The 15791-nt window shown below is 45.4% G+C and overlaps 1 protein-coding gene across 1 annotated transcript in view; it reads left to right on the forward strand.

The window, feature by feature from the left end:
* Nucleotides 1-2326: 2326 nt before the first annotated feature.
* LOC109855472 (E3 ubiquitin-protein ligase TRIM9) overlaps nucleotides 2327-15791 on the forward strand; it is a 95209-nt gene continuing 81744 nt past the window's right edge. Inside the window, exons 1-2 of the mRNA XM_020429752.1 lie at nucleotides 2327-3846; nucleotides 6356-6631. Of these exons, the coding sequence (XP_020285341.1) occupies nucleotides 3358-3846; nucleotides 6356-6631 (765 nt within the window). The 5' untranslated portion in view covers nucleotides 2327-3357. The remainder of the gene's footprint in view (nucleotides 3847-6355; nucleotides 6632-15791) is intronic.

The raw sequence follows: 15791 nt of genomic DNA on the forward strand, positions 1-15791 counted from the left end.
AAAGTCAGTCAGCAATTTTTATTCAAACGAAATTTCATCGTTACATTTGCGTGCGTGTTTTATTATTTGCCAGAGACAATTTATGATTTTTTAATTGAAACTTTTACACAGAAAAGGATGTTCTCGAGGAAACATCTCTCCCCGATCCTTTTTGAAGATCCACGCAATTACGCACTGAAAACACTGTGTTTAAACCGACCGTGTAATTTCGCGAAACATTTCGCATAAAGCTCAAACTATATTATTTACACCGCGCACGTTAATATTTTATTGGACCTAATGCATTTCGCGGTCGGCTTTCTAAGCAGAACGCTCTTAATCTCGCCATCAATAATCCACGCGCTCGTTGTGGTATCAGGAGCAGTAGTATTTTAAAGGTATAGACACGCCCCGTACACGTGGTCGAGCGAGGATATAAATAAACGATCGCTTAATAGCGCTGGCACGGTGCCCGGTAAACAATTTCGATGCCGCGCGGTTTTGATCCGGTGGCGCGCGGTTTTCGTGATATTAGCGGGGGTAAGTTTCGTTATCCCCTCGGCTGGGGGGATTGCGAGAGAGCGTCCACACCGGACGTCCTCGTCGTGCACGAGAACCCGAGAAGGGAGGAAGAGGGTTTTGCATTACACACCGGGGCACATTTATAGCAGGATTTCACGGAAGTTTTGCCCCCGCGCGTCTTATTTCATCGAGGTCGTTCAACCCGCGCGAACGAATCCGACGCCGGTTTGATTGAGGAAGAAAAGTTTCGGAGCGCGCGGAGACGCTTGTAACGCGGAACGATCACGCGGCCGGCTGCGTGGCCGATCGCGCGCGTTGCACCTGGCTCTGCGATATTTTATATATCCCGCGCGCGCGGGATTCTCTCGCCGCTCTTTCACGCAACCCTCGTCCCATTGTAGCGCATTTTTCTCCCCTCCTCCCCAGAGAAAACCGGCGTGTTCTCGCGTCTACGCGACACGACAGACTTCCCTCGCGCGCGCGCGCGCGAGATCATCCTCTCCTGTTTTATTATCTTACACGTAAGCGAGATATTCCTGTCGAGAGACGTCACACTGTATTGTCGCAAAGTTATTTGCGATTTGTTAGAAGTTGTAGCATATATCTTCGGTTGTCATCAAAGATATAATTTTGTTGACAGAACAAATTTATATCTTTGATGAACAAATTTGAATTTTGTTGAAGCAATGATTTTTGTTTAGGTCAAACAAAAAACTGCGGTTTCTCTGAAAAGAGTGTTCGTGTAAAATTGTCTCTCTTGAAAAATTTCTTGAAAATTGAAAATAAGTTTTAGTTTTTTTAATGAAGTATGGTAGAGGCTCCAAATTTGTCCAAAAACATCAATGAAGTGACAGAGCCGATGTGAGTCTAAGACACAGAATTAAATAAAGTCTGAATTTTCTACACACCAACATCTGTGTCTCAGACTCACATTGGCTCTGCTTCGCTTCCTTGATTTTTTTAGTTTTTTTTTAAGAGCGTTAACACAGAAATCAGAGCAAAGATACAATTATGTTTAAAACAATGAAATTTATATAAATAAAATAATCAAAATTATAATTAGCGTATGGATTCTCTGATTTGATTAGAAGATATTTTCGGCCGCTTGCAAATCTGCTTTAGATGAAGTCTTTTGTGTTCGGATTCGCGAATGGCCTCGATGTATAAGTTTCTTACGTAGGCGCGTCCCTGAGATATGCGTTCAGAGCGTGAAACCGGTTCCATACGGCGTGGATAATTTCGCAATAACATAGTTATGTGAAAATCAGTCTTGCATCGAGAAGCGATTCTCGTTAAAAGATGAGATAAAAATAAGACAACACATCTTCTATAATACGGCTTAACAGTATATTTACAAGGATAAATATAGACACGATATAATTTAATTATAATTTTATATCAGTTTTTTATACACCACGGAGTAATTTTTTTCATATTTTATCGAGAGGAGAGAGAAAAGAGAGAGAAAGAGATCCATGTTATTGAATAAAAGATTACTTGTTTTTTTTTTATTGCTAATAGATACTAAAAGATTACTTGTTGATTACTAATTTATTTTAAATTTCAAATTTGTTTTCCATTATGTGTCAACTTTATTTTAATTTACACACATAATGTGAAAACGAGATATTTTAATTAAATGATATTAAAATATATCTACCTCTCGGGGGAAAGACTCGCGCGATATAGCAACAAGTTTGGGAACCCCTGTTCCCGTACACGGCGCCTTCCGTTCCCTCGTACCATCACGCTCCTGAGTGTGCGTGGCCGCGGTGCGCGACGGTTCTTTGACTCGGCGCCGGGAGTCAGTCAACCCGGTGACGGCTTGCAAGCTGCGTGCTGTTTCTCTGACGAGCGGGTTCCTCGGTGCTCACGAGTTCTCGCGCGGAAACGCGTACGTGCGCCGACTACACTTATCGAAAACCGAGTCGTTTTATCGTTCGCGACCTCGGAATCTCGAGTTTCTCGATCACGCGGAAGATCATTGCGACGTGCGCGCGCGAACGTGCGTTTGCTCCGAAAATGCAAAAAGCCCGCGATGCGCGCGATCGACAGATGACACGTTCCCGCTGAAACCTGTGAAAAAGTTTTGCATTTTTGCGCGTGTCAGCAAGGTGCGTCGCGGTCCGAAAACACGATGGATCGTCAGCACGCGCGCCGATGAACAAACAAAGGGATTTTTTTTTCTCAGCGTGATTGACTTGCTTCGGCGAAATTATCGCGCGTGATCTGTGGAGTTTGTTTTACAGTGTGATGAGACCGGGAAGAAGCGCGTGCGATCTCTGAGATTCCCCGATCGATTCTCGGAAAAGAATCGAGAATTCTTCGCGTGTGTTCCGAAACGTTTTTTTTCGCACGATCGTCGCTCAAACACAGAGATCCATTCATATTTTCCGACGGGAGAACTACTACTACTACAAGATTATTGTGTCTTTGGGTCCAAAAAGCACGTATTTTCTCGAGGAAATAACATTTTACGTAAGGAACATTGTGGTCCCCACTTGACTTATTCAACGAAAACATTTTCTCGGATGATCCTTTCTTAAACCGGATCGTATCCGCCGCAAAGAAAACGTACCAAGGAATTTCCTACCTACCTACCGCGAGGCGCACTCGACCTCGGAGCGAGCGATCCGGAGCGGTGTAATCGGTGAAAGGAGATTCAGCGCGCCGAGGGACCTTCTGACGCTGCTGCAACACCGGTTCTGCGTTCGCCATCCTGACGGAATCCTGCAGACTAGCCGACCGAGGAGATTCGAGCTGCCGCAGCGGCTCGAGAAGATCCACGAGGAACAACAATCCGCAGATTGCTCCAGAACGATCGCCGTCAGACGACGCGCCACCGGTGCATCCGCGATGGAGGACGAACTACGATGTCCCAGTTGCAAGGAGCTTTTTGTCGAGCCGGTATTGTTGCCGTGCTGGCACGCGTTGTGTCTGGCCTGCGCGGTGAATCTGCAAGCGCCGCCGGATTCGCCGCCCGAGTCCACCGCCGACTCGTCGAACGCGCCCGGATCCGATCAGGAAGCCGACAAGCTGTCGATTCTGTCCGAGACCGATTCCGGCGTGGTCTGCAGCAGCACGTCCACCAGCTCGCGACCCGGCAGCTACGTCGGCACGCCGGGCAACGGCGGATTCCCGCCGTCCGGCGGCACTCTCTGTCTCTCGTGTCCCGTTTGCCAGAAGACCGTCTACTTCGACGAGGGCGGTGCCCACAATTTGCCCAAGTACCGGGCGATGCAGCACATCGTCGAGAAATACCAGGAGTCGCGAAATGCGCGGCTTCAGTGCCAGATGTGCGAGGGAGAGCCGCGCGATGCCACCGTCGCGTGCGAACAGTGCGAGGTTAGCGCGTGATTACATATATATATATATATATAAAGAGAGAGATTATATATACATATGTACATATATATTATATATAGAGAGAGAGAGAGGAGAGAGGGAGAAAGATACTTAATCCACAGAGCGGTTGATAACCCAAGAGGTTGAGCGTATAATGCGTTGTCGCATCGTGAACGTGATTTTCCCGGAACGGCAGGAACGGAACGCGTCAGATTTAGCGTGAGATTAGAAGCTTGACGAGCGAACGGGAGGGGTTGAATAAGAGTTCTAATGAGAAAGTAGAGGGATAAGAGGTGCACGCCCCGGCCCGCGGGAGAGATTAAGAATTTCTAATTAAATAGTCATCCCCATTAAATTAAGACCGAGAGAGGTAATTGGGGTTGTCGGCGCATCAATGTTGATTTAACCCTTTACGGCTGCGGATGTCGTAAACGTCTAACTAGAATTGAGAACTTTGTCGTAACGGGCAAAGTTTTAAGTAAATAACAAATGAACCCGACTCGTTACGTTGAGATACGTATTAATTGACACACGCGGAAAAAGGAAATGTTCAACGATATAATCAAACGGAATATATCGCAACTTTAATTTTTAAATTGTCCGTCCGGGAATTTTTCACACAAAGCAATGTTTCAGGAAAACAATACGATATAATTGCAAAAAAAGAAGAATTTTATGCGTTTTAATCTGTATCTCTTCTGTTGTTTCTCTTATTCGATGTGTGTGTATATATTTTTGTCGCTCGCGCGTCTTACAAAAACCTTCAATCGCATCGTAAGCTCGGCATCGGAAAAAGTTCCCAAGGCTACCGTTCTTAACGACCGCGGCATCAACCGTGTTTATTTCTCTTGTGTGCTTTCCTCATCCAGAGACTCGTTAACTTCTCTCCCCCGCGCGCTCCCTCGTTCTCTCTTCCTCGAAGTCTACTTCATAACTTTTCTCTTCGCGCTACGAGAGCGCACTAGAGACGCTCTCGTCTACGAGAAGCCTCCGCGCGTCTATATCGACATTAATATCGAGGGTTATGGTGATGTCGCTCTCCGGAAAAAGCCGGTGATCTCACTCTCTCTAGGCGAAATTTCTCTCTTTTTTCCCTCATTTTAAAATACAAACACAAACGTCATCAAAACACAGAAACTTTATTTAAACACCGAGAGCGTAAACAGTTTCTGATAATTTTAAAAAACAGTTTCAACGCACACATGTGGAAAAGCAGAAACATTTGTGTTTGTTTATGTCTTCGTATCTTTATCTCGCTTTTCTATTCCTCACGGAGAGGAGACAATGTGAAGAGTATACTCGTTATCTCGTTTCACTCTTGAAAAACTCCAATTTTTTGTTGTTGAAGAGATAAAAATAGTTTGTAAGAAAAATACGATATTACTAAAAATGATTTATAAAAATATGAATATTATAATTTTTACGTCTCTTTTACGTTAACGTCGTACGCGGTTTTTGTATATTTGGTTATTTTTTATATATTTTTTTGTAGATAAAAAACTCGCATTTTTTGCGAACCGTTTTAATTCTTTTTCGCAAGACTAAAAGAAATTGCCGACAATGTCGCAGTTCCGGATTCGAGCGATACGTTCGCATAATGTGTCACCGCAATCTCATTGACATTCACAAAGAGCGAAAGAGAAAGAGATTGATTTTATATTGTTCGGCGTTCTCTGTTTGAAAAGATCGAGTTACCGCGTTTCGGAGAGTGGCACGTCGCATGAAATATCTCGTTGTGCGACACAACATATATACGCCAATCGCACACTCGCGCGCGTCTCGTCTCCCTCTTGCACACACGCCTTCCTACGAAGTGTTAAATTTCATTTTCGACCCCTCTCCTCTCCCACCCACTCCCTCCGGGTGTACCGCGACAAGTGGCGGATATATTTTTTCCGTGATTTTACACTCGCACCCGCTCCGCGCGCCGGTTGTTTCTCGCTTTGCGAGGAAAAAAGGGTGGGAATCGATGGTGGCTGCAATTTTATTCGTAACCGACAACATTTTCGCGCGACAATACCTGCTCTCTTTGTCTGTCTGTCTCTCTTTTTCTCTCTTTGTCTCTATCGATGACCAAAAATGATATTATTTCCGAAAAGGAAATATCGAACAAGCGAAAGAGGAATATTGATGGCACGGAATAATACCTTTATAGAAACGAAAAACCAAACTTGTGTTTATTTAATTGTTTGACGCACATACACACAGCCGCATCGTGATCGCCGCAATGTCAATATAAATTATAAGAAAATGTTTCAACGAATTAAAATTTACATATTCTTTCTCTTTCTTTCTTCAAATTTTTAATATATCCTGATAAAAATATGATTGCAAAAAAAGGTGGAGATTATTCAGGAATGATCGGTATTACAGCGACGGGCTGTTTCTTTAGGCATTCGATATCGTGAATATCGATGCGATCGGAAAACGAATATATATTGCTCCGTCGCAGTTTATTATTTCCCTTACAAAATACGAACAGACAGAGAGAAATCGATTGTTCTTTCAGGTTTTATATTGCGACGCATGCAGAGAGTCCTGTCATCCAAAGAGGGGCCCGCTTGCGGCCCACAATCTGGGACCACCAAGAGGCAGCTGGCAATCGAGCGGAGGCAAGGGATCCCGACCCGAGGGCACGCCGGTCTGTAACGATCACAATGGCGAAGCGGTGACCTTGTACTGCGCTCTTTGCAAAATCGCGATATGCGCTCTGTGTCTTCGCGATCGCCACGCCGCACATCCTCACGACGTTCTGCCGTTGGCTGCCGCTTGTAAAGCCCAAAAGGTAAGCGCACTTTAGTATATCATTTTTCTCTCCTTCATAATTCCGAAAATTGCTTATTGAATTATCATGTAAATTTGTCACGAGCGTGTAACTCTCTCTTGTGTGAATTTTTCTGTCTGACGCGACTCATAAGACTCAAAAGAAATTTTATTGCAGATTAATAAATATCAGAGATTTTTGTTTTTCTCATTGTGTGCGCAAAACGAAGAAAATTCACAGAAAAGAGAAACAAGAGTACGTAATATAATTTGTGGCAAATCTGTTAGATTCGTAATCATCGATATATATGTATGCGATTATACATTTTAATGTTAACGGGGTGGGGACGGAGTTAACGCGAACACAAATCGAGAGAGGTGGGAAGATACTATGGATTTCAGGGAAGAATGATGTTTGCCGGAGCAGAATATGCGGCGAGATAATATATGTATATTTGATGATGAACTCTGCGGTGTAATTTATGTGCCTGGTCGCACGAGCAAAATCCGAAAATAATGGATGATGCGGTGTCGGCCCGTTAACACGACCAATAATTGAGTTTCAATCCACCCACTCGGTATTACACACGCACACACGAACTTCGAACGCGCCTCGGAAATCACATATAGTTTTGTTCGTCCCGCGAACTCACTGCCGTGTGCGCGCATAGTTCTCTACTCGCGCGTTTTGTACGGCCGCGAGATTCTATTGCGCGAGTCATTAGCGCGGGATCAGCGATGAAAAATATTATACATTGCTGTTATGATAATAATCAATCACTGCAGTTTGGCCGCGCACCCGAAATTGGAGTATCGACAATTAGATTGTAAAGCATATCATGAGCAGAGTTGATCGCGTATTTAATATAATAATTGCGCGATTTGTAATTACGTGCCGTTAAACACGCTTTTTTTTTGTTTTTTTTTAAGAGGTCTTTGCACCGATCGTCAAATACATGCGATGGTTTTACGTTTATTTATATTGTTACCGAAGAACATGTGTTCGCTTTGTTTCCATTATCAACGCCGCGCCAACAGACGTATGTACATAAATGCAAACCATTTTCGAGATATCGTATTAACGCAACGCGTGCCACATCGCGCCTCTTGTCGGAATACTGCGAAACGTTATTGCGTTTCTCTCCGGTTTGCTCGTTGCGTTTTCTCATCTCGGCGAGATAACACACGCGAAAATGGCGCACGAACGACGAAATTGCGGACGCGACGCGGAGTCCCCCGTCGGGGGGAGCGTCGTCTTTATGTCGCCCGCTCTTCGAGTCTCCGCGTTTTCCCCAAACGAATATGTGCAACGGCGCGTATCCCGGGACCGCGCGATATACTCGGAGAGTATACCAGCTCCGATCGACAGCTGGTCTCGATATCGCGTGTCCCGCGTAGGTGTGCGCGCGGATTCGCCATCCCTTTTCAACGTGACACACGTTGCGCATATAGTCCCTTCCGTCCCCTTTCTCTCCCCCGCGTTCTCTCGACACCTGGTCGCTTCCTGACATATGGAACTCGCTCGGTTCTCTCGCCGCGTTGGTCCCATCACCATCCGATCAGGAATCACTTCCTCCGCGATTAATCTGATAAATTACCCAGCGCGGCCCAGTCAAAACCGCCTGACTCCAGCAATTTCGTAATTGATTGCCCGCGCCGGACCTGGGTCGGGGGGGAAACGCGAGATAGACACACGGCTTTTCGCTTTTGTTTGCACTCGCGCTCTCGCCCGCGTTATTATCTCCAGTCGCGATAGTTGACCCCGATGATAAGATCGATAGAGGAGAATTGCTACGGGAGAACATCCCGTATTTTAGGTGTACTTTGTGTGTATTCTAATCGTCGACATCCGGCGGCGGTGTGCGTCGCCAATCGCCTCCGGCCGGGGTCGATTGCGGGATTGCCCGAGCGAAAACGGCGGTGAAATAGCTTCCGGGGCTCGCATTCGTTTTCTGTCTTCTTTGTTTACCCGAGAAACATCACATTTTCAAGAAGCAATTGTGCTCCCACTAATGTTGAATACACGCGATGTGTTTGCTTTCGTTCTCAAATAAAAGCAGAAAGATATTGCAACAAATCGCGTCCCAATAAAAACGCTAAACGATAGAAAATCGAAATTCTCTCGCGGAAAATTATATGTAAATGTTATTTTCGATCGCGTCGTGTTTTAATTTTTTTTTTTTTTTGTATTTTTCACAATTAGTCGATGCGCACTTTGGCTGAGTGACGTCTTCTGAAATACATCGCCGAAGGGACGCGTTTATCATAAAAGCCCGGGTTGGGATGGGGGTGGAAAACGCGGCGAAAATTCAGTTGCGATAAAGTAATTTGCAACAGCACAGGCTCGTTTATCAGCCTGTGCTACAGCGCGTAGAGAGAAGATACCGTGTTGCCGATCGCGGCAACATAAGCTCCGGCTATGCGAATCGCAATCATGTCGGGCCGCGATCCGCTCCGCTCACGTCGCGTTTTGACACGTAATCATCCGTCACATTGTCTTCCTCCTCTACCTACCTACCTTCCTTCCTTCCTCCTTCCCTCCCCTTCGTCTTTACCTCCGCCAACCGTCCATGGGGTTAGCTCGCGCGCAGAGGAAGTACAATTAANCCCGTTCGTGTCATCGTCGCTCGCAGTTCTCCTCCCTCTCTGGCCGCGCGCGCTTTACGCACGGTGCGTATATCGGAAACGGCCGCACACCGCATCCACGGACGGCACCGGCCATTATTACACATTAATGTTGACGTACGAGGCAATACTCGCGTGTTGCACCCGATATTTCGGTAATTAGTCTGCCTGCTCGTCGGCTAATCAGCGGAATGCCGCGTGCATGTGCGGGCTCCGGTATTTCGTGTCTGCAATCGCGATTTCGAGCGAAGTGCGCGCAAGTGTGCGCGCTTATCTCGCGAACTCGAGATGCAAATATATAACACACAAGCGGCGAAACAGAATCTAATCGGCGCGACGTCAGAGCACACGGCTCACGCTTGTTTCCGTGCGCGCATACGCGCTAAAAAAAAAAAGAGTCATTTATTTCTCCAAAGCATCATTATTCGATTTGCCGATTCATATAATGTGTGTTAATTTTCTTTACGCGCACGATTCTTTATAAAATACGATCGATATAATTTAAATTCGTAAAATAAAAACGCGCAGATTGAAACGCACGCGTAATGATACGTTTAACATGCGCGAACGTATCATTTTGCGTGTAAAAAAATTGTTTATCAGAGATAACGATCGATTCTTAATTCCGACGCTAGAAAATTGCCGCTGCCGCTGCCCCGGCGCGGCGCGGCGCTTATCGCTTCTACATCGCGTCGGACGATAAAATCACATGACACTTGAGCAACTCGCGCGCGCCCGTCGAAACTTAATCAACGCGCTAATAACTACGACCGATGGTCTCGATTGGTTTTAAACGGACGACGAAGACGGGTCTGTGAGTGATGGGCCGAGTGGGTCGCGCGAAGAGAGGAGGACCGCAGTAATAATAATCGATCGTCCGTACTCCGACCGCGTTCCCGACCATAATTGATTATGAATTCGGTTAATCGATAAGAGTCACGTTTTAATAGACGTCTGACGCGTGACGTTCGAGCATCGCCGTTAATTCTCGATAGACGTTTCGAACAGTGGGAACGGCGTCTGTGTTAAATTTCTCGGGGATAGTTTTATTATTGAAAAAAATTCTCGCCTTTGTCAGTCTATCTAAATATACGTCGATGATACGCGCTATTGTATTAACGTGTCTGTGAGAAAGACACACAAACATAAGACAAGTTTTATTCCGAAAAAGCAGAAAAAATAAAAACAAAAATTGGTATCCAGGAAAGAGGCGTTACTGAACAATTTGCTAGATGATATGCAGATGTATTATATTTTGAAAAAATTATTACAGACTATACATTTTTAGTCTTCATCAGTGTTCAATCTATAATCACCATCACAAATAAGACGACGTGTATAATAATTTAAAAGATGTTATCAAGTTATAAGTCAAATAGATGTTGTCGAGTCAAAGTCGTCGTCTAAACTGAAATAACAAAAATATTCTCTGTAGTAAAAAGTCTAAACGTTTGAAAAATTATTAATTAAATTTCGTATTAACGAAGAAACGAAAATATGAGAAAATTACTTGCGAAATTTTATGTGAATTTCAACAATTATGAAGAATTTGAGCTGAAGATGTACTCGCGCACACACGTACACACACAGTCGTATGTACCGCATTCGCGGACTTTATGAATCTATGCATGGGGTTGCGTAAATATGCACAAACACACATAACGTGTACATATATGCCTAATGGTTTCACGGTCCAAGTTCTACAGTGATGTATTACAAAATTCGATTACTTAGTAGTTAGTGGCAAATAGACAAAGGGCTGACCCGGATCCTCAGTGTCAAGTTTACTGGCGCGGAATCGATTGTTTGCGAAGGGTTGCGTCGTCCCGCCGTTCTCTGCGGACATCGTCATGCAACCTTCGTATAGTCTTCAAGTCCGAAACTCCGTCGCGATTGATCGAACCGCTGACCGCACAGATAACAACGACGAAGATAAAGTTTTTGTTCAGAAAATAGCTGCGCGCTAAACAACAATTTTGCCACGCACTTAGCTACGCGTTAATTGCGTAAAAGAATATGTAATGAAAAAATTGTTTCTTTTTGTTTAACAAAACGTAAATTTAAGATTGAGATAAAATGCCGTGAAAAAAATCGTTTACATAATCATAGAGCTGGATTTAAATTGCTCTACTTCTGAATAAGCTGCCGAGCTGTCTTTTCACACTTCTCGGGAGTTGAGAGTTGCAAGCGCCGAGCTCTGAAATTTTCCGAGTTCCTTTTCTTTAACACTCGCCCGTATATAGTGTCTATTGAGCGAGAAACGGAGCGCGCCAAAAGACCTCCATCCAGTCTTTTCGGCGTGGCGGCGCCGTCGAGAGAAGCGTCCTCGAGGCGGTTGAGATGTACCTGCTCTTCTCTCCCTGTCGACGCAGCGGGAGGGAAGGCGGGCAGGTAAAAGAGACGCCGGAAGCTGACGGGAAAGGGGAAAATCGCTGTCGAAAAATCAAGGCACGGTAAGCGCCCCGTGACGTTCGCAATTTCCTGGTCGACGGGGGAGGCAAAGGGCGAAGAAGAAACGCGACGTCGGAGAGTCGCGTCGTACCTTGCCTGCTTGCCTGCCTTAAACAGCCACGCCTCGATTCGCGTGTCACAAAGAGCGTATCCGCGTATATACCGTGGCCCCTTAAGGCGGCGGAAAAGTTGGACGAGGTTGGTGGTGGCGAGGGAGTAAGGAGGCTGGCTGAGAGAGCGAAGATGAGAGCGGGCGGCGAGCGCGGAAGGGAACAAGCAAAGGAGAACAAACGAATAAGCGAACGAGCGAGCGAACGAATAAAGGCCCATTTAGACGGAATGAGACTTTCAGAGGTTCTCGGTGATGCGCGGAATACATAACGTATTTTTCTTTTTTTTTCTCTCTCTCTCTCGGAAAGCGATTCGACTAGTTGTTGTATCATTTTCATAATACGCGAGCGTATTTCGCAGCTATTTTGCGAACGAAGATACTTGAGCGCGTCACACAAGTGGACGCGACTGTCGCATGTGAAAAAAAAAAACACGTCGGTTTTAATTATCTTGCAAAATTCAATATCGGAGAAAGCGTGTAACGACTCGGAGAATTACATTTGTGATTTTCAATCAAATCTCCATTTTCGTTTCCTCACTTGAACGAGAATCTCGGGATTTTATTGAAGTGAAATTATGAAATTCTCATTGGGGAAAAATATGCAAAATGTTAGCGAAAATATTCCGATTAAATATATAATTTTATTTTCGCGGAATTGCCGGGATATCAAACCGCGGCGGATGATTAAATAACACGCGCTGGAAAAAGAGTTGCGTTATATATATATATGTTACACACATTCGTGCTCTTTATTTAATTAACGCGACATCGCATTCGAATCTTTTTCAAGATTTATTCAACAAAATATTGAAAAAAATTTCATTGTGTTACAAAATAACGTTGTAATATTGACACTGCAACACTATCGGGTCTCGTTTTTATGCTCGAGTTTTGCAATATTTTCGAAATGTGCGTCATCTCTCGCCGGTTTTATCCTCTGTCGTTAGTCCCGATCGTAGAGCATGCAACCGGGGGCTTTACGTGCCGCTTTCTTGACTGCTCTTATAGCGATAACCTTTGAAAATCGTTAGGTCTAAACGGACCTTAAGTCGACGCGAACGAGAAGCGCGCGGAGACACAGAACGACGGAGGAGGAAAGGGACACGGTTGTGTATAGGGGGATTCGAAGGTGGTACACGCTCGATTGCTAGTGTGCCACGGCGTGGCTCGTGATATCGCGTGGCGTAGGAAAGGTTCAAAGTGCCGTAGGGCATACACGGGCGAAAGAAAGGAAGAATCGTGCGAGAGGAGAGAAGAGAGAGAAATCCGGGTTCACAGAAGGTGTTGTCGGGGGTGGCGAGGGAGGAAAAGAGATAGAGGCGGCGAGGCGCAAACCGGCCCAGGACTGGTGATTCTCCGATATCACGTATTACGTATCACGGTGCTGATACGTGTACTGTGTGTGTGTGTGTATGTGTGTGTGTAACAGTGTACGGACACGTGCACAGACACAGCCACTATACTGTTCTCTCGGTGTACTTTCTTTTCTTTCTTTTTCCTCCTCTCTTTCCTACTCTTCCACTCGGCTCTTCTTCTCTCTTTTTCTTTCTCCTTCTCTCTTTGCGCCGTCTCTCTTTCTATCTCTTTCTCTCTCTCGCCGCCCGCCGTCGCGAAAGGTTCGCTCGTCTTCTTTTGCCGTAGGAACTCGAATCTCTCTCTCTCTCTCTTTCTCTCTCTCTCTCTCTCTTGCGCGCGTACGCTGGAGGCAGATCGTTTGCAACGCGTACTTAAATACAGACACACACGGTATGTTCTATGGAGCGTGTTGCGTACGGTGGCCGATCTTAAAAGTTCAGGGGAGGCTCGTCGCGGAGTAACGACTTTTCTCTTTTATTGGCTGTATAGCAACCGAGCAATATAGACGATCGCGATCTTGTTGCTCGTTTGTTCATTCGTTCGTTCGTTCTTTAACCGACGAGACGAGACATTCAATGTATTCAATTATAAATTTTTTCTTTTTTTTTTTTTTTTTAAGTCGTCGAGCGGCTTCAGCTTTTCGCTCGAAATTCACGCCAAGTGAAATAACATCTCGGTGAACCTTAGTGGGGCACTTCTCCGCAGACGAAACCGATATTTCGAGTTGAAATAGCAGTCTGCGGTACCGCTACGGTGCTTAAAGTTGCAATATCGAGTGCGGGATCGGGAAGACACACGCTCTAAACGCACTGCGGTCGACCGTGTTCTCGCACACGCGTGCATTGGTGCGTACACCGACCGGTAAAACGCTAAATCGTTGGAAAGAGAAGGATGAAAAAAAAACTTTCCCCTTCTATATTACGTCGGCCGTCAGCGGTGGTCAGTGGCGACCGACAACAGCGGGCTGAACATAGAAGGGAGAACATTTTCTTTCCCTCTCTTCGCGGAATCACGGTTCACGGTGTGTACACGCTTTGCATACAGCGCGAATCCCGGTGGGACGGGTCAGTGACAATTTTTGCGGGATGTAATACACGCAGGAAGAAGAAGGAGAGAGGAGAGAAAGAGAGAGAGAGAGAGAATTGTATCTCTCGCGTGCTACGGCACTCAAACGCCGTACGGAAGCGAAAGATAATATCGCTCGTTTCTTGTGCCCGCGTCTTTCTCCGTCGTCTCGCTTACTCGGTTGCATCCGCAGCCGCCGAGTGCTTTTATTGCGTTCCTTCGTTCTCTTCCGCCGCCTTCCTCAGCCCGCGCCGCGCCGTCGCTGCGCATTTAATGCGTTTCGTGAAATTAACTCCTCACCGACGTCCCGGGTACTCTCGAGCGCTGTCTTTCACTGTAGGACTTTTTAGGACGTTGGAAGACTTTCATTGTAGAGAAAGAAAGAAAGAAAGAAAGAGTAGAGAGTCTCTGGAATTTTTAATATATGCGCAAAGTGATGTATGCATATGTATGCAATTAGAGAATATACCCGTGCAAGTGCACAAGAGAGCAGTTTTTTTTTTTTTTTTTTTTTTTTTTTTTATATACGAGATAAAAATAGAATCGAGAATTTTGACTCTTTTTTTGTTTTTTTGTATCCGCAATTTGCGATACCGCGCCGCATAAAATTTTATCTTGCGATCTTGCATCGAAGTTTTTTTTCGTGCAAAAAAATTACACATCCACGCGACAAAGACTTTAAAAACCGATAGATTCTTCGGAATTTTATATCGTCCAATTACAATACTTTTTTTTTAATTTAATCCGCACAGGCGTATTCGCACGAGCGCGCGCTCTTCTCAAGAGTTTCACATGCTTTGTAGGGCGCAGAGAGATGAATTCACTCCCCCGGCACTCTTCTCGCTCCTTTCTCTGTTTGTTCTTTTACTTCGTCTAGTCGCGAACGATAGCAAACGATAGCACTCTCGAGTGCCACAAACGTTTTCGTCGAGAGTACCTTCAGATTGATGAAAACTAAGGGCGCGCGCGCGCGCGCGCAACGCACGAATGAAAGCGCGGGGGCGAAGAGAGACGCATTTGTGCACGTTCGCTGTTTATCGAAGAGAATTGTGGTTGTGCTTTCACGTACGCGGCCGCCGTCCGAAACGGTCGAACGCACTTCGAAAGGGAAGCTGTGGAGGGAGTCTCCGGAAACCGTCGCGGATAATCCGCTTCGGCGAACAAAGTGTCGAGGTCGGAGAGACACGTGTGCGTCCGCCGATGCAGTTTATACGGATGCACTTTACCGGAAGACGAAGGCTTCGGAAGAACGTCCGAGAGAGGAGAGAGAGAGAGAGAAAGATTTATCCACCAGAGAGAAGTGTCGAATGCATCCCGCTAAATAAATCGCGTCATTAATTCCGCTCGGTTTGTCGAGGACAAGAAGCGTTTTGTCTTTTCTGAATGATCGTCCGGGCTTAATTTTCACTATGTGATTGATAACGTCGCGATTGAGAAGTCGTCTTCACACTCTTATTTCATCGCGAACGAAGATGACTGAAGAGAGAATTGTAAAACACGTTAATCATTTAAATCAATTTAAAATTAAAATAGTGTCGCGTTAATTTAAAATTAAAACAGTTTTTTTTTTGTT

The sequence above is a fragment of the Pseudomyrmex gracilis genome, unplaced genomic scaffold (genome assembly GCF_002006095.1).
Source record: "Pseudomyrmex gracilis isolate BER0280 unplaced genomic scaffold, ASM200609v1 scaffold_90, whole genome shotgun sequence".
NCBI lineage: Eukaryota > Metazoa > Arthropoda > Insecta > Hymenoptera > Formicidae > Pseudomyrmex > Pseudomyrmex gracilis.